The 19,327-nt window shown below is 43.9% G+C and overlaps 3 protein-coding genes across 5 annotated transcripts in view; 2 read left to right on the forward strand and 1 right to left on the reverse strand.

Annotated features, from left to right (window-relative positions):
- Nucleotides 1-12,223, forward strand: part of LOC144121285 (uncharacterized) — a 27,679-nt gene extending 15,456 nt beyond the window's left edge. The window contains exons 8-9 of one of the 2 annotated variants that reach the window (XM_077654405.1): nt 662-752; nt 9,547-11,496. In XM_077654405.1, the coding sequence (XP_077510531.1) occupies nt 662-752; nt 9,547-9,583 (128 nt within the window). In that variant the 3' untranslated portion in view covers nt 9,584-11,496. Of the gene's footprint in view, nt 1-661; nt 753-9,546 lie in introns of both variants that reach the window. The other variant, XM_077654406.1, reaches the window with a different exon arrangement.
- LOC144121284 (T-cell activation inhibitor, mitochondrial) lies at nt 8,616-15,584 on the reverse strand. Its single transcript, XM_077654404.1, has 2 exons — nt 14,379-15,584; nt 8,616-13,777 (listed from the first exon to the last, which is right to left on the reverse strand). Exons 1-2 carry the CDS (start codon nt 15,434-15,436, stop codon nt 13,339-13,341), a joined length of 1,497 nt encoding a protein of 498 aa, XP_077510530.1. The 5' UTR covers nt 15,437-15,584; the 3' UTR covers nt 8,616-13,338.
- A 272-nt stretch (nt 15,585-15,856) lies between these two features.
- Nucleotides 15,857-19,327, forward strand: part of Smg5 (Smg5 nonsense mediated mRNA decay factor) — a 37,445-nt gene continuing 33,974 nt past the window's right edge. Inside the window, exon 1 of one of the 2 annotated variants that reach the window (XM_077654402.1) lies at nt 15,857-16,271. In XM_077654402.1, the coding sequence (XP_077510528.1) occupies nt 16,201-16,271 (71 nt within the window). In that variant the 5' untranslated portion in view covers nt 15,857-16,200. The remainder of the gene's footprint in view (nt 16,272-19,327) is intronic. The other variant, XM_077654403.1, reaches the window with a different exon arrangement.

Here is a 19,327-nt window from a genome sequence, read left to right on the forward strand (position 1 = left end):
TGCTTAATGGGGCTTACTGACAGCTAAGTTTCAGTATGCCCTTTTTCCACAAAGTCTTATGCCTCCTTTCATGTAGATATTTCTGGCTTCACCACTAGCCAAGGCCACTGGTTTCAAGAAATTCAGATTGTGCTTGGCTATCTGTAAAGTTGCCAAAGTTGCTTGCTACTGGCGAAGCAGCTTGTGGCCTAAAGGTTTTAATTTGCACATGTTATGTTCTGGCAAATGCTCATGTGTTGACATTTTAGCACTATCGTTTATCCTATGACCACTTACTTCTTTAAAGGAAATGGGCGCATGTCACCATTTATAAGAGCAGCGGTAGAATTTTTAAACTAATCTATTGTTTGTCTGAAAAGAGATGTAGAACTCCTAAGTAGGACCAACATTAACACTACAAGCCTTACTTTATGATGAGCTTATTGCTAATATAGGATGAACTAATGCTGGTTTTTTCAGACAGATTTTCTGGCCTTTGCATAGTTTTCCACTGCACATTTTGTATCTTCTACTCACTTGCAAGCTTTCATGATTTTTTGTATCTTCTACTCACTAGCAAGCTTTCATGATTTCACAGCGCCTTTTGTCTTTGATCGCTGCCCATGAGCCAGCTACTGCTGAGCAACTAAGGGGGGCTCTCTTTTAAACATGGGGAGAGCAGTGTCTGCTGGAGAGTCACTGGAGTCGCTGCGCCCTTCCACTTACTACCGCTACTCTGCTCCTGACGTGGGTGTAGCGCATTCACCCTGCAGGTGAGGCTTTTGCAGGCTGTGGCAAAGGCTCTCTGCACGGCTGGCACGTCGCTGTTTGGTGATGGGCACGACAAGGTTGCACGCTGCTCTTTGAAACTCCACGTGAATGAACGTTGCACTGTGCGTGCATGAGAGAGAGAGAGAGAGATTAAGCTGAGATGAGCAGTCAGGCTAGTTGATGCCACAGCGCAGTGCAGACATAGCAGGAAGGGAGAATGAGGCTGCTGTGACAGGCATTTGTATAAAATGCAAAATTGTTTGTTTGTTTGTTTGTTTGTTTGTTTGTTTGTTTGTTTGTTTGTTTGTTTGTTTGTTTGTTTGTTTGTTTGTTTGTATTATCTCTCAGGGCCAGAGGCATTACAGGGGATGCTGCTGCGTTGGCTCAGTTGTTATGGTGCTCGGCTGCTGACCTGAAAGACGCAGGTTTGGTCCCAGCCGTGGCAGTCGAATTTCGATGGAGGCAAAATTCTAGAGGCCTGTGTACTGTGGGGTGTCAGTGCGCGTTAAAGAACCGCAGGTGGTCGAGGTTACCGGAGCCCTTCACTACGGCATCCCTCATAGCCCGAGTCACTTTGGGACGTTAAACCGTGATAAACTATAAATCATAAACTCATTACACAGAGGGAGTGATAAATATAAAAAAATTGAGAAGAAAAAGTACTGGTTACATCAACATTAAATATCACCTGAATATACGAAGTAAGCTAGTGCTTCGCGAAACTGCTCTTAATTGTTTATGTCAACAACTTCTGCAGGAAGGTGGCTCCAGTCACATAACTTTCGCAGCAGGAATGATTGCGAGAAGCGTTTTGTGTTTCATGCTATAATTCTGGCTTTGTGATGATGATCAATGCGGTGGGATGCATAAATTGGCTGGGGGGATGAGGCATTCACATAGAGTGGGATGATGGTACAATTTTTGGAACAGGGCGATACGGAACTTTTCTACGCGATGTGAGCAATGGGAGGCAGAGATTAGATTTCACAGTAGTTATACTAGGTGCGTGCTTGTAGTTAGCAAGGGTAGAACATACAGAATTATTCTGCACCATCTCGAGATCACAAATTAAGTTCTCATGAGCATGATCCTATACCAGTGTCACATACTCGAGTTTGGATCGTATTAATGTTTTATATAGCAGTAATTCAAGTAAGAGGGAACGTTAAAGAACACTGAATAACCAGAATTAAGGAACATTAAGGATGTTTTCAGGCCACAGGAACTGCCACTTGTTTCTTGGACACCTGACATGCAGCAGCCAGCCAAGCTAAAAGGAATGGCAAGGGTGACAGATAGGGTAAAGTAAAGACAGGAAGGATAGTAATGAAGGCTGATGTTAGACAAAGGCAATGACTACATGCATGCAGTGGTGACTTACAACTCAGCCTTATTAAGCTCTGTGCTGTCCTAAATAGGTTTACATTCTGAATGTAAACCATCATCCACATTTTCATTTCCTGTTGTGAGTGAACTTGGATTGGTCTGCTATACTTTCTCGTGATGTCCATCACATCATGCCTTCGATTTTTTTTTCTAATTGGCAGTGAATATTATATCCGATCACTTATGATGGCTGACATTATGTCATGTATCATGAGCCATAACTGTAAATCAGCACGTGTGTGTCAGCTTTGTCTTGTCATGTCTTCATAAGGTGCCTGTATACTTCTGTTTCCTGGGCACATGTGCTGAACCTAAATGGGATTACAGAGAACCCTGTTTATAGCTTTGCTCAATGTAGTATTTTCAAAATGCTAATGAGCATGCTTCCTAGTTTCCCATTTCTCTATAGTTCATGCAGCCGAGCATTGAGGTTGCGCAGTACTTAACAGCCTTTTGCACACAGGCGCACTTCTTTACAGTACTAAAACAGGTATCGCGATATTGTAACTGAAAAAATCTAGCAAGAAGCAAGACAGCACAGCCGTTTACTGGGGCGAGGATCACCGAACAGCTGCGCTCATTCAAGACAAAGAAGACGCTCGGCTACGCGCTAAGCTATAAGGTTCGGCCACAAGGTGGCACCAAGAGAGTGTCAGCGGTGTGGCAATATTATACAGCTTGATAACAGTCCTCATGCAAGCAGTAAAAGGTGGAACTACCATTGGCACCGTAGCATGGCAGTGAAAATGCTGTGAAACTTTTGCACGGGACTGGACAAGGCTTATGGTCATACTTGTCGCAGCAGATAACAAACAGCACACCTAGTTGACATGTTGTGACTGTATATTACAAAATTGATATTGTAACGCTTATTGAGGTGACAGCCCCCATTTTCAAATCTAAGGACAGTGGGCAAAATGTTGTCATAACGTATTCACAAGTTTCAGTGTGCAGTAGCTGACAACCAAAATCGTGTGATAAGTGTATGGGTTGCTGGGAAGTACAGGTTCTTGGGTCAAATGGTATGTGGCAACAATAAGAACTAGAACTAGACACAGCCAGCCAGGACAAAGTGTGGAAGCAAAATAGGGCAAGTATTAAACCACTGCCTCATCCTGCTTCTGCTCTTAGTCATGGGAAGTTGTGCCTAGTCTTCACCATAAATTTTTTAATGTAATATAATGGTTACATGTGGTTCCAGTGCAGATTTTCTTTTTTAATTTGTAGAACAGATTTGTTAAAGTGAGCTGGGATGCTTGCATGGAATACTATGCATAGCTACTGCAAAGTGCAATTTTGCACTTTATTTGCATCTCTCCTGCCAGTACAATATATGAGAGCTTGCCCAGTTATGAAGTTCATTTAAGTGGAGTTTCAGTGCAGCAGCCGTGAGTACCTTGTGGAGGGCTGCACGGTGAGGTTGCACATGGCACTATGGGCTTGGGCATCTTAAAAGCTTGCACTCACAAATCTTGATCGCTGCCATCCCGTGGCATGAAAAGCAGCAGCACCATAGCATGCGCAGAGGTGACTCTTTGTTTACTGTGAATGCATATAATTAAGCATGACTGCTCTTTCTTTAATGGTACTATCCCTTTGCTGGCTACTATGCAACAACCCAATGTGGGACCAAAGCCAAAGATGCTTGGAGTTGCTGCTTGCGTAAATGCGATTATTTCAAGCACTTAGCCAGGCCTCGTTACATATCTTGCACACCACTGCTGTCGATAAGTTGTTGCATCACTGCGTATGCCCCTAGTCCAAAGTGTTTAGAAGAATATCCCTAGGTCGAGCGGGTATCGAGCAACGGGGTAGCTACTCATTACCCACCCGAGTGCAGGCAATGGCTACGAATGAAAGCTGTAACAGTGTACCATTGCTTTGTAGCCATTGGCTGTGCTCCCTTGCTTGCATACTCTTTTTTATCATCCTCGCCCCCCTTCTTGGTGCACTAGATGCATGAGGCTAGTAAAAATGCAGTTCTGGCCTAAAAGCCATGCCTGGAAGAACATGTTTCTGATTCAGGTTTAAATGTGCTTGCATCCTGGTGTTTGGAAACATCATACCATTGCCGCTTCACAACATCTATGTTCAGTGCAGGTATCTGTGACTCGTGTGAGGTGTGCTTAATTCCTATTTCTTCACAGCCTTCATGGTATTCCTTTTGTTGTTTTGATAACTGAGAGAATATTGCCCTTGCACTGAACAAGTTAAGTTTTGGTATTGCTCTTCAAAACTGCACATTTATTGAATGCTATGTTGGCGTCATGAAGAACTGTGGGTTTTAGAGCTTCTTGGGTTTTATGTTTTGTTTTATTTTATTGGTGGATATTTTTTTAAGCTGCATTTAATAGATATGCCCAGCCTCCTTGCCATTGAATGGCATTAGTCACTATAACATGCTGTTTCTTTTGTCGAGACAAGGTGGATGGAATTACTGGCAGTAGCATTTCTTGAGGGCAACTTAACTCTTTCCTGACCAAGCGGAAAATGACCACCTTTCAGGGTTCTTGGTTTTAATTTTTTTTTTCTGCTGAAACTATGGGCTTGCAAAGTGGTGCCGTACAAAACAATAGTGCTAACTAAATTATGCAAATTTTGAGCAAAGATCTTGTTTGAAATTCGGAATTTATTTCATTAAAGCCAAATTTTACCAGAAATTTGAATAAAAAGGCACACGTGTTCAGGGTAAAACTGCACTTATGGGATGACAGATGAAGGAAGCGGAGACAACAGGGTGGTTTTGGCTCACAAGTCGCTCCCTTAAAGGGACTATGCAATAAATTAATTGAGATTACGTAAAGCAGACGAGAGATGGGCATTTCATCACTCGTCACCCCAACGCAAGAATTTTTGAGCTAGCATCAATAACAACGAAGATATAGACGATTAAAAATTACGCTCCTCCTCTCCCCCCTCAACTTGTACACTTGGAGCACCAGACAAAAATAAAGAAAACAGCTTTGGGACTGGGCCCCGCCCATGAACACGTCATCCGCTGACGTTCCTTCTGCAACTTTCGGTTGCCGCTCCTAGCACCCCAGCAACAGCATCGGTGGCGTGATTGCGGCGCGCGGGGGGTTTCTTTGCTTGTCGTCTGTTGTAGTTAGCAGTAATGGACCCGGATCTCGAGGCGCGACTGCTCGCTCTTACAGCCGCGATGGGCATCGAGCCCTATGGGTTCACGCCGTACCGGCTGAATGCCAGCGACGACAGTAGCGACTCGACGAGCCATTGCAAGTGGCTCCAGAACACCCGACAGAAGGAGGCGGCAGAGGAAAATTGAAACCATACGCGCGAAGGCAATGTCCTCGCTCACACTTGCTCGAGAGGGTCGTGCGGCAGCACGAGCAGACGATTTTCACGGCTACCGGAAGTGCGCCTGTGACGTCGTAGCTGCCGCGGCTCCAGCGAATGAGAGCGTGTGGTGGCCTGGCGACGTCATGGGTACAGCGACGTCTTTTTTCACGATTTTAGTTTCAAAATCGGTCACTACGAGCACACCAATCGGCCCGCGAATTTTGAAAAACACGGTTTTTAAAAATTCAGAATACATTGCCGGCTCAGTTCCGAAGACTCATACTTGGTGTGAATGCTTCTTAGCTTCATTTCTAAGCATTGAAAACATTTACAAGCGACTTTTTATTCATTGTATAGTCCCTTTAAGGAGCGACACTGGTCTTAGACCTATTTTTCTTATTTTTAGTCCAATCCTAATGAAACTGTGTCACCTTGCTCAGTTTTTATACTGATTTCAAATATAGAAATGTTTTTCTAATTGATTCATTATTTACTAAGATAATTAATTTTAATTAGTCATTTATTAGTACCTCAGTACAGAAAAATGGCTCAATAAAATATAATTTTTAACCCATGGCTACACAGTACAGTGAGTAAAGAGTGCAATTATCAAAGCAGTTTTTCCATTTTGCCCTCATTAGTAACTTTACAGCACTTAGAATAGCAGCATTCAAAATGTGAATATCATGCATTGATAAACTTTGCAAAATTATAAATTCATGATTGAACAATTGTGCTTCGATTATTGCATACATTGTGCCTTCAGCTTCCCTTAGCAAACAGTATGACATGTCTGTCTGTCCTAGACGTTGAGATATTGACGTACTAAGACAGCCTGGTGTCCAAAATTTTCATGGTGTTAAATCGCCTGCTCCTACACAAATTGAGCCCACACAGTGATCTAAATTTAATATTATGGTCAAAATACAAATTCCCTGGAGGAGAAAACTGGTAGAGTTGAACAATAGTAGCTGTAGGCTCCAAAAATGACATTTTTAAAAAATTGATTTTGGAGTCATTTTTTGATCCCAAAGACCAGTGTCCCCCCCTTAACAACGCCAATAATGTGGTTTTATTAGCAGGCCAAGGTTATCTGCAGTAACGATGCAGTGTCAGGTTAACGATGGGGTTGCTACCATGTAGGAAGAACTATATATATATATATATATATATATATATATATATATATATATATATATATATATATATATATATAGTGCAGACTCTAAAAATAACAGTATTGTCAACATTTGAACAAGTCGTAGAGACAAATAGATGGACATGTATGTGAAAGCGAAACCTGTAAACAAAGTACCGCTGATATCTCAGGCTGCCTTTGGCCATCTGATGGCCTGGGTTCATTATGACTCAAGGCACCTACTGTATGTATGTGGGTAAGGGTCACAGTTGTGTGGGTGCCATATAGGCACCTAGGCGCCATGTCTAGCATCGGACTGTATGGGCCAGTAAAGCAGTTTTCCCAAACTATAGCTTGAATATTGAACTGCAACACCCCTTATTTGGTTAAGGGCCTAAACACGCCAAAATTATTTTTCAAAATGTGCGGCTCTTACCCGCACAAATATGGTATGTATCTGCACATTTACTGGTTGTGCCTAGCAGATATTCATTTTTTAAGTGCTCATGAACACCTTCAGGGATTAATAACAAATTAATGTATGTAGTTTTGTAGTCATCATGGTTGTCAATTATAATGCAGTCTCAGTTTGTTCTACTGGAAACAGTAAGTCCATGTAAGCAGTGGATGTGTGGCTAGCTGCACGACACTGTAAATTGTTAACCACTTACATCATGGATGTAGGGTTTGCAAGTTCTCTTCAAACACATTTATGTGTCCTGGGGTTTGTTCAGCACACCTTGTAAAGCAGTATGGGCACAAAGCCCTTGAATCTAAATTCCACATGGCTGCATGATAAAGCAGTTTTGTCATGTTAGAAAATAATGTATTGGTTCTTATGTCATTTGAAGAAATGCGTGTGTATTGCTTTTACTAATGTAAGCTTCCTTCATACAGCGCTACTTTTGTCAGTCAGAGGTAGTCGGGCATTGTAACAAGGTTCGGCGAGACCTTTGAGTATCGTTTTTTCTGTTGCTGGAAGAAGTGAAAGTATATTGGAATGAAAAGGGGTATCTTAGAATGGCCGTTTTGTTGCCGTAATATCAATACCATCGTACTATGAAGAGCCCAAGCTTGTTTCTTTTATACTGATCACTGGATGTTTTTAATGCAAAGATGATTCCAACATTTGATTGCCCTCCATCTTGATAAAATATGGCAGCCTTATGGAAGCTGCAGCTAGCATCCAATGAATTACATATCCAATTCTCAGCAGCACCTATTGCTGCCATTTCATCACACCTGTGGAGATTGAAAAGTCTGAGTTGTTTTTTTTTTTTTCAACTATAGTCAGATACAACTCAAGAGCAAAGCGGTAAATCCCACTCAAAGAGGCCCTCCAGCCAATGGCATCAGCCGACCGTCATGACACAGTGGTTGATGTGGTTAATCTGTGGTTAATTTCCTTGCACCTGCCAACCCCCTTGGGATGTCACGCTAGCAGGTGCGTGGGGATTAGCCACGACATCATGACAGCTGGTCGATGACATTGGTTGGGGGTGCCTCCTTTGGGGATAATTTGCCACTTTGTAATAGACACCCTCTGCATGTGCAGCTGATCCTCCACTCCCTTATACTGCCCTCTTTAAGAGTTTCTGATGTAATATCTGTCTCCGATACTTCATGTGCTCATCCACGCACCACAGACACATTGTGCTCCCTTATCTTTTAGACTGGCTGGATAAGAGAGCAGGATCAGTGCACTATAAAGTGCTTAAACGGCAGCAAGCATGAAATCGGAGAAACAAATAGTGTAGTGGAAGCTGTAGGCTCTATAGCAGTTGTGATATAAGCGTCTGTCATCATCTTTCTTATGCTTGTTTGCCTTCATCTTTGAAGATATTTTCAATCCTTTCAAGGAAAGACAAAATTTCAGCACAATACCTTAACATGTCTTCAGTCACTGTAGCAATCCTAACATGACATACATAACAGTGGCATATTATTGTACCCTTATAACATATTCAAAGGCATGCATGATTCCCTGCCATCACTTTTATCCTGGCATAGCAGTGAAAACTGCACGACAGGCAGCAGGGAATAGTGCTGGTAATGTTTATTGGCTGTCAACAGAGTCGCAAAGCATCTTCACACAATTTTTTCTGCATCAAATGTCAAAACTGTAGCACAGAAGGGAATTTTGTTGAAGGAAGTGTAAGGCACAGGATGCTACAGCCATAAAATTATCTTGTGACCTCTGCATATTGCAAAATACATGGAATGAGCTGCCATAGTTTGCACCTTAGATGCTTATGATGTGCTACAAGCACATATCCTTGGCATGACTGTTGTATTATATGTAAGTGCATGCCGAATTGATTCAACTATAAATCTCCTCAAGTCAGCCTTTTATGTTCACAAGAATGTTTTCTTTGATCAAGAACGAAAGTCAGAGGTTCGAAGGTGATCAGATACCGCCCTAGTTCTGACCATAAACGATGCCAACCAGCGTTCCACCTGAGTTACTCAAATGACTCGGCGGGCAGCATCTGTAGATGAAAACTATCAGTGCATGTGTGAGGAAAGTCAGGAAATGGTCGCCACCCCCAAAGTCGACCTTACCACCCTTTCTGTGCTCACGAATTTGGAAAAAGAGCCAAATAGTGGTTATGAAACAGTAAGCACCTGATAAATTGGAAGGAGAAGTAGCATATGTATCAGCTCATTAGAAAACCGGCTTGTGCAAAATCAGAAATACCTGTAGGCCCATTGCCGTGTCCAATGTGTATTGTAATTGATGCCGTAATTTCATTCATTGCATGCAGGAAAGAGAGGACATGAAGTTGCACACCGTTATTTCCTTTTGTCGCACCAATCTATCGCTAACTGTGTTAACGTGCCTTTTCTTACACGTTCTGTGAGTTGACCTGTGCAGGCAGGTCAACCACCATGACAAAGCAAAGTCATGTCATAGTGTGTGAGCTTTTATCCCGCCTTTTTTTTTTTTTCTTTGACGTCCATGGGAACTCCAGTGGAAGCCATTGGGACCAACAAGCAAGAACCCAGTAACCAAACTGCATGTGAAGATGGAGTGTGATCTTGTCTTAAAACATGGCTGTGAAGCCTGCTGCACATATTGGAAGCTGCGGGCTCTGCTGTTCATGTTGCTCACCTGAGAGATTGAGGCTTGTGCAGCCAATACAAGTGCCATGCCATAGCTCAAAGCACAATGTACATCTACAGTAAGCAAATGAATTGTCCCTGGAGTGCTTTTAGCGTGCTATTTGCAGTCAAGATACGTGTACGTCTTTTCTGTGATGTCACTGCCTGACCAATCAAGCAACAAGTGGCAAAAGGAACTTATCGTTGTCTGCATGCCAGCCACATGGTCTTCCAGGGCGCACTGATTCCTTGCATTATACAAGTATTATCACACTGTTAATCGTCAGATTGCACTGACAAACACTGAACTGATGCACACTGTTCCTTTGCAACAAACATGAAAACCTCGTGTGTGGTGTGTGCTTCATTCCACGCGACATGATCTCTGAGACAGTGGTCATCAACAAACCGATTGAACCCAGTAAAAATTACAGCCACTATTCCAACAGCTCTAGCACGCCTCTTGTACCTCACATGAAACTTCTACTTTCCATTAACAAACTCCTTGTGGGCTTCCCTGTTGTTGGCAAAAAGTTCCGACATTCTGACTATCACGCACTGTGTGGTTTGTTATTCATTCGTTTCGTAAATCATTGTGCAATGTCTGTAGGGATCTGTATTAATTTATGTAAGCAGATCATTGGCGACCTGTCAGCACTTAAAGCTGAACTAGTCTACTTGCTTGAAATACTGAGATTCAACAAAGCATGTGCCTTGCCTTGTATGCCTTGCAGTCAGTCTGTGTGCCTTTTGAACAATGTCACCAGATATTATAAATCACTCGTCTTGCACCTTGAACCTGTCACCATGGTTCAACCGTGCTTTCCAGCTCAAAACCACTTGTTGGCCCTTAATGCTTGCAGTCAGTGGTTTCTGTCTAGTGCCTTCATTATAGCATATGCCAGAAGACTGGTAATATGAAGGTAGAAACAATACAACGTTCATTTGAGTGGTCCTTATGACACAATGCATCATGATGTGATACACAAATTACTCGTTTAGGTGTGTCTCATGTGCAAACACCACAGTGAACATTGCATGTCTTGATCATGTGCATATACTTGTGACACGTTTGTTTGACATTTACTGTTGTATGTTTTTATATTTTCAGCACTTGTTCTGCACCTGCTTTGCAAGGTGTGACTCTCATATTCAAACCCATATAAACGTATTAAAAACTGCCGTATTCAAACATGGCTTTGACAGGTCAGGTTAGAGAGCATTGGAGGCTAGCCCTATTAAGCTAGGCAGACCTTTGTGTTGTCATGGCAAACCAGTGGGTACACTATATCTCCTCTTGGCTTTCTGTAATTTGCAAAACTGGACTATCCACGGTGCAAAGTTGAATGTTGTAGCATAAAGCTGGAGCACCACGCAGCTTTTAAAAAATGTTCCATTGCATTATCCTGAAATTCAAGGGATATGAACAGCTAACACTTCCTGGGTAGCATTCATAGCCAGGCAAGCTGTAACTTCTGTATAATTCGCTCTTTATGTCCCGAGTAAACTATGCGTACTTAGTTTGGGGAACAACTACAGGTACCAATAAAAATAAGATTTACGTTTTACAGAAGGCTCTATGTGCAATACTAAATGTCTGTCCTGATATAAACACGTGATTTATTCCACCGGTTCAATGCCGTAAAAGTATCTGAAATGTTTAATGTTAGGCTGGCTGAAAGATATAAGGACATAAAACAAAATGTGAATTAAATAAATAAATATGCAAGTTTACCCTAGCAGACACAGCAAACTGGCATATTCCAACATGCCGCAGAATATATGGTGCATATAGCCTAGCAAACACGTTGCCCCGTCTTTTAAATAAGTTTCATGCTGCAAAAGTTCATGTATCACGAGCATGCCACAAAGATATACAGGACGTATGTGCTACTTTTTAGATTTCACCATGCTTTCACTGCTTCTTTATCTCTTTCGTTCCATAAAGTGTTGACCTGATTTGAATAACCAAAGACCTGTTTTTCTATGAAGTAATTTTTTCTGTTGCTTTATTTGCTATTTTTTTAATGATGCACCAACCGTTCTAACAAACCTTGTTTGCATTTTGCGACGTTACTTGTGTACGCAATTTGCATGTTGCCTGCTGCCCTGCAATGTAGGGGCCGAGGGGTACGTCAAGCCACAATTTCTGGCTTTTTTCCCTCGACCCTCACCATGTGTACATGGAAAAATAAATTGAATTGAATTGAAATAGTAGACTAAAGCTGTGAAAGTGTAACGGTGCAAGTTGAATTCTTATTACTGCAGAGCACAGTTTAGCTGTTTTAACAGTCCTTGTCTGCAGCTTTTGCAGCAGCATGTAAACACGGAATATACATGAATACCTTGAGAAGCACCGGAAAGGACTGCAAGTTATTGAAGAGAGACCAATACTGCTTTTATGTCATCGAGTCAGCATTTCTCTTGTCTGTAGTTGGAAATCTTCAACATGTTAATTTGGGTCAATTTCTCATGTTCATGGTCCAAAGCTGTACATTTTTTTCACTAGCAATGGCAATCAATAAAGCATTTGTGTTGTTTTACAAAGTAATCTGGACAAACTTCTTGACATCACTCTCTATACACCATGAGTACTGCTTGATGCCGGCTGCAATGTAGCCACCAGGGTCATGTGTACCAGTTATAGTAATAGTAAAAACTGGCACGAAATGCAAATTCAGGACATAAATTAGGCTACCACTGCTGGGAGCACAAAGAGAACAATCTCTTGACCACTGCTTAACGTTAATGCAGAGATTCCCTTGCACCAGACATTAGCGCCTTACAGTAAACCTTGTGACCTAGCCTAGGCTTGGAATAAGCCTGTATATAACCATGGCTGGAGGAAATGCATCACCTTCTTTTAAATTCTATGAGTTCAGGGACAATAATCTCCGAGTTTGTACTTGAAGTGCTCTCGGAGATTCCTGTTTCACATGCAAGAAAGCCTGTTAGTTTAATCACAAAGCATAGAAAATAGCACTCAAGTCCCAAAGAATTTTTTATGAACGAAAACATAAGACGTTTAGGAACTCGTCAAGAACCGAACTAAATTGCCACATTTCCAGTGTTATATGGACACTCATTTTTATACCTTCCCACCAAGCAGTGCATTGTACTATGAAGCTCTCGCAATGAAAAGCTGAAGGTGGGCTATGAATATTTGCTTCTTGGAGCATGTTTAGTCAAGGTTTTCTCCCGAGGCTGCGCTGTCCTTGCTTAATTTTCACATATGACCAAAGTCTGTGCTCCTTGCAAAGTTCTCACCTCTTTTTTTTTTTTTATACTGCTACCACGAATAAGGTTGCAGCTGCCCTTTAGAAACAATACAATTTTTGTATCACACGATCTGTCTTTCTGAGTAGCACTGTGATGTCATTGTTCAGCATTCCAACTCGCAGTCTGATTGCATGCCAGCACCTTTCACCACACACATCCTGAACACTCCTGCATACATTTACAAAGCAATGAGGAGTTAACCTTTGGAATTCTACACATCTAAACCTACGCATAAAAGCACTTTCAAGAGCTCTGCCGAATTTCATTCCTGAGTAAGGAAAGGAAATCGAAAAACAACCTGTGATGCTATTCCTCCTCCTCTCTGTTTTCCTTCACACACTATCACTATATTCATGCCACTCCCACTACATTCATGCAATTCTCTACTCGTGCCAATCCCATGGAAGGCAGACGAGCCCATCTTGCAGGACACTGCAATAGTGAGACACGTGCAGACGACAGCCATCAAGCAGTGGTTCCAGCCAAAGGGCTGCTTTGAGGAGCCGCTCGCAGCAGACCACCATCCGGTCTGGCGTGACGTCGTCCTCCTTGGAAAGAGACTCCAGGTGCAGCACATCAATGCAGAGCTGATGCAGCTCTGTCTCCAGGCGCCGCTGGGTTCGGTACAGGAGCCGTCTTTGCTCAGCTGCAGACAGCCGGGATCCAACAAAATCCACAAGAAGTGCCGGCGGGCACGAAGCAGGGGCCAGAAACTGGCCCGTGGGTGAAAGCATCAGAGGACCTGCCTCACATTCGACACCCAGCTGGTGATCTGAAAGTCGCGTTGGCCAGTCGCTGGGAAGACCCTTGGCCCAGATGTGCCTGGAGAAGAAGCAAAAATCGGACCCTTTGCTATGACTGATACTAACCATGAATCCAGCGCTCGTCCCGTCCACTTCTCTGATGTGTCCTTATGTTCTTGCGCTTCCACACCTCGTCATGACCTACCAACAGGCCCAAATTGCTACTCTTCTGTTCCAGCACAACCTCAGAGTTAAGCATTGCATGGTCCGATCGCTAAAGCCTTGCCTGTGCCAACACTGCATATGGCCAGAACTAACAAACAAGGTGTTGGTTATTCAATTAAACCAAGAAAACCACAATGAAATTGCAGTGTTTTAAATAAACAGGGGTTGGACCATTGGCCCCTCATGTTCTTGGCAATGTTGTGCTACACATTAATTTTGCATGCACTTTATATTGAGCCAACCTTCAAACGTCCCCCATTGCAAGCTGACACCTCTTTGCATGGTTCAGTCTCATCCATCAGTGCTTGCCAAATTACAGACACACACAAAAATATACGAAGTTCGAGTGCAAAAACAGATCAAGTTGTAGTCTTGCGGAAAGCCAAATCGCAGGATCCTGCTAGGTAATATATACGTACGCAGTTCGCCGCCAACATATGCCACGCAGCACGCACCTGTGTAGGGCCACAGTGAGCTTGCTCAGCTGCTGCACGTACGCTTTGGCGGCCACCGCCGGCTTGAACCTGCGGTGCTCGACGCGGATGCCGCGCAGAGCCTCGGACAGGGCGCGCTCGGCGGGCGGCACCAGCTCCACGTACGCGTCATACCGGGACAGGGTGCGGAGCAGAGACAGCCAGCTGTGGCGCACGTCCTCGATGCTCAGCACGACGTGCCCGTCCAGCGAGACGCCCGTGGTCCTGCCGAGCACCACCGTACGCCCTCGAAGGTTGGCCGCCACGTCGGGGTGCTGCTGGCACAGGCGACGAAAGCTTTCGAGAGATCCGCGGTAGTGGCCCGAGCCCCAGTCGCATTCCCAACGCAGGTCTTCGAGCCCCAGGTCGGTCACGACTTCTCTGGAAAGTCGCACCGCTTCGGCACGGACCGGCCCGCTCAGCGCCGAACGCTCGCGGGCCGTACGGACGTTGTCGCGCAGAAAGCGTTCAAGCTGCCAGCTGGGTCGGCCTTCCACGGTCCACTCGTGACGAGCATGGAAGTCGTTCCCCACGGGAGGTTCATACTCGTACCTTGCGGACGAAGACGTTCTGTGCTCACTGCCCGGCTTGTCGTGAGCGGCAGGAGCTCCTTGCGGTTTCGGATTGAGCGAGTCCAGGTTGTCAGTTGGAAGGCTGCAAGACGTCAAAACATTGTGCACGGTAGTGTGGACGCTCTGACTGACGAGCTTAATCTCCACGCTCTTGAACGGTTGCGGTGGAACAGCCGTTGCGTTCGTACGCCGCAGATAGAAGCTTAGGTTCAGTGGTCTCGCTGTCTGCTTCAGCAACAGAGCATCTATGTAGGCGTTCAGCTGCTTGAGAGAGTTCTCGTTCGTTTGTTTCTCGGTCGGATGCTTCCAAAACATGTCAGGGTGCACGATGAAGTAGAACGGGCGTAGAGCTGTTGAAACATCGTTCCAGGTTACCGTCCTTGGAGGCTGACTGGACAGCCAGCGAGCGGTGCGGCAGCGAGTAAATCGCAAGGTGGTCCGCGCCCATACCATCGTGTTCGTAGACATTTCAGCAGACCTTGCGCGGCTTGTAGTCCCAGAGGTATGCGCCCAGGTCGTCAGTCTGCTATTTGCGTCCAGAGGGGCACGAATGTTGAAAATCTTGGCACTGTCATTGCGTTAAGACAGGCTGTGACGCCGTACCGTAGCAGACAACAATCCAACTTATGACTTGGCTCGGCTTAATTTTTACAAAAAGTAATAATATTGTTCAAATCATGTAACATTCGATCGCTGCATCGCTATTAGAAGGTGTAACTATACTTTCGTCTTCCTAAGAAATTAACAGAAAACAAGAGTGAATAAAGTAATGACACCTGTCTACGACCGTAGTGGCCTAGACTGGCTTAGAACTGAAGCGCCTTCGTTCCGAAGACTCCTGTTTTTTTTTTTTTTCAACATAGCAGTATTCACTGTCCTGTCCGCCTTGTGCCTCGCGCTTGCGACCTCCTCATGACAGCCGTTCTAAACAAGGCTGCGCTTGCGACATCCACATGACAGCGGTTGTAAACAAGGCTAAACACAAACCGCCTTGCAAACAGCAAAAGATGTGGCCGACCGCACAGCCGCGCCAAGCCAAGCGCGGTCGGCATATGATGGTGAGTCCGACCCAATCAGCGCCCGCGTGCAGACGGGCGCAGATGACCAGATGTGCGACGGACGTAAAACAGCATGTTATGCCAGCGACAGCTTCACTTTTACCGCGAAGTGGTACTTTGGCATAGCAGTGCGTAGCAGGGAGCGAAAACCCATGAAAATGAACAGGTGATATAATGCAGAAGGGTGCCAAGACATACACTGAAGCGAAGTATGAAAGCTCGGAGTTATCCAGGAGACTATATCGGTAAGTTAGGCTTATATTTTGCTACTCGCTGCGATCTTCAGCATTATCGCTGATCGTCAACGGCAAAAATGTCCATGCTATCTCCGGACACGTACTACTGCAGCCGGCTGGCCGTTGCAACAGCGCGCGTTCGTGGCGAACGCAGCAACATGCGTCTGAAACGCCGCGCTGGTTTGCTTTGAGTGTACCGGGCGTTGAACGATAGCGTCCCTTCATACGCACCAGAATAACCGTTGGCTCATCTTTATGAGGCCAATCTTCGTGCTGCGTCACGGAGAATAGCGGAAAAAGGATCGTGCTATAAATCGCTTGACAGAGGTGTTCAACAATGCACTGCTTGTTTTGACGCGGGGCTTTGCGTCGTGATGCCGAATTCACTGTTAAGCTTTGCGATTTCTGCTGTTTTTAAAATTTAATGCAGCCGCTGGTGTGTCATATTTTCATTGCTTATAAAAGCATTCATGTTACGATTCCTTTGGAAGTGATCGTGAACGTCATGCTGACGTCGCAACGTGTAATCAGTTTTCGGGCGAATGTTCGCGCGTAAAACGAGTGGTCGCGTTAAGTTAAGGCGTTTTAGTTATCGGCGTCTCCATTTCTTTTCTCCTCGCTGGTATCTCGGGGTAACAACTGCACATGGCTGTGCGTCTAAACGCTCAGTTCAAACCAGTAAGCAACGCGGTAGCGTTCCCCATGCAGCGTTCTTACCGCCTGTAAAGTTCCGGGGTTTTGCTTCTTTTTTTTTGTTTTTTAGTGGTTTCGGTTTGTACGCATCGCAGCAATCTTGGGCATTTGAAGCAATGCCGCCGGTTGCTTGCCACTCTGAATCCAGGCAGTAATTCTGATTTTATAATAAACACAGGATGTGGAAGCGTTTCTTATCTGTTACCAGCGGTACCTATTTCTTGGAAGTCGGCTGCCTGAATCCGCTACGAATAATAGTGGCTGGCTTTGTAAATTAATCCAGTATCTCATCCTTTCCTTAGTAGTACTTAAGAATTACTTCGCAATTGTCATGTTCGATAATGGCAGAGTTGCAAAGAACCGTTCCAATGCACGCATCCTTTGCTATATATGGTTGCCATGATGGTTTTATGTGCAGAGCCAGGCGTCGCACCATTAAATGCCTTTTAATATCCGGGTTATTACCTTTTAGGCTAGCTGTCTACTAACTCCCTCTGCTGTTATACTAGGAGTTCACATTTACAGCTGAAGTCACTTGCTGCTTGCATTCCTCACACATTGCCACATACGAGTACATTGCTTTTTCCCAGCACATTTAATTTCCCTTGATATTGATTTAGTGTTGATAGGGACCTGTGGGGTTCCTTCTTTGAGGAATGTGCTTAGCCGTATTGCTTGACTTGCTCCACTCAACTCTGCGGGGGCAGAAGCTTGATTGTGACCTTTTGCTGGTATTTTCTCTTTGTTCTGATTCCATAATTGCATCACTACTGCGTGACTGATGAACGAGGTGTGCACTCACTATGCTTGGAGGCAGATTGAAATGCACTTAGTATGTTCGCCTTTAGAAATACACTGCAGTTGCTGAATGTGGCATACTATGTAGGACGGGCTTCTAAGAGAGGAGGGGGTGTGCTTTTTAGTTGTTGGCCAGCATTTCATAACAAGTGTGCTGCTAAATTGATAACCCTGGTCTGGCTGATTAATAAATATTCGGAATTTTGATATATCACTCCGTGCCAAAGAATATTGCGAAGTTTATAGCATATATCAAAAATTCTTATAACTATCTCTTTATTATCCTTCAACATTTGCGTTGAAAGGAAGACAAAATTTTGGGAATGAAAAGAGCTGTGTGATTAGCTCATCCTCTTAATTCTTGGGTCTCTAATGCTCCCTTATACTATGTCGTGATAAGGCTTGTGGCATTTTGAGTATGAAGACCAAAGATTGCTATGAAGTAGCTGGCTGAGAAGTCGTGTAAGTCATTGTAAGTCATAAGGAGAGAATTTAGAAGCTGGGCTCCTCTTGGATGTTGGTGGCGTTCAGCTTTGTGGTATGATCACTCAGTTCTAGTTAAGCAATTGCTTAGTTGTTGAAGTCATTCATGAACATATGTCTGCCGTGCTCTACAACTCACCTGCATAGACCGCATTGACATATCTCTCATATTTATAAAATAAAAACCTGTAAACATTAAAAAAAATCACCCAGTATAAGGTTAGAAGCTGCAGCATAGTTTACATTCTTCTTTCCAAACGATCAGTTAAAAGTAACAGCAAATAATAAAAGCATATTTCTATGTGCTCTCATAAAATGCACGTCTTGCATTTGCAATTGTGCAGACAAGTGTGAACAATAACAGCATTGCTGTAATGCAGCTGGGCTCGATAGCAGGTGTTTGACTTCCTCATTAACTCTGAGGACAAGACTCAAAATTGAAAAGCAAAGTTTACACTTAGGCACATGAGTTACTCTTGTTCAATGTGCATAAATGTTTTAGATTCTGTTCATTTATTATGTCACGTTACTTTTGCTTAAGGACAGGTATTGTTATTGCCCTCATTGTGTGATTGAAACATACAGAAGTTTTGAGCTGTGATTATTTTATTTGTCCTCTTCATAGTTTTACCTCCCCATGATGACTTTTTTTGTCTATATTGATGATGCAGGGTTGTTCTGTTCCATCCACAAGCAAACTGGTATGATCATATAGCGTACATGCTTCCCAGAGCGAATATCATGCGAATAAAGTTCGAACAAATTACCAAAATTTGTCGTAGCCAAGTAGCCGGCGACCAAAATATTCAAAAATGACAATTTTGGGCAGGTGCTGTTATTAAGATGAGAATGGCTTTTTCTCTCTAATGCAGGAGCTAGCCCATGCTCATGTCTTTCACAGGACTTGCATTCAGTTTTGCTATCCTATGAGCACCACATTTTTAAAGCACGGTGTTTTTGCCTAAGATATATAAGCATCATCGTTCTCGCGAGCTGGTAATCATGCCTTCCAAATCCACTTTGTACTCGTGTCACCCATTGCGAGAACAGTGGCACCATCCCCTGTAGATGGTAGCATCATCGTTCTCACG

The sequence above is a fragment of the Amblyomma americanum genome, chromosome 2, assembly GCF_052857255.1.
Source record: "Amblyomma americanum isolate KBUSLIRL-KWMA chromosome 2, ASM5285725v1, whole genome shotgun sequence".
NCBI lineage: Eukaryota > Metazoa > Arthropoda > Arachnida > Ixodida > Ixodidae > Amblyomma > Amblyomma americanum.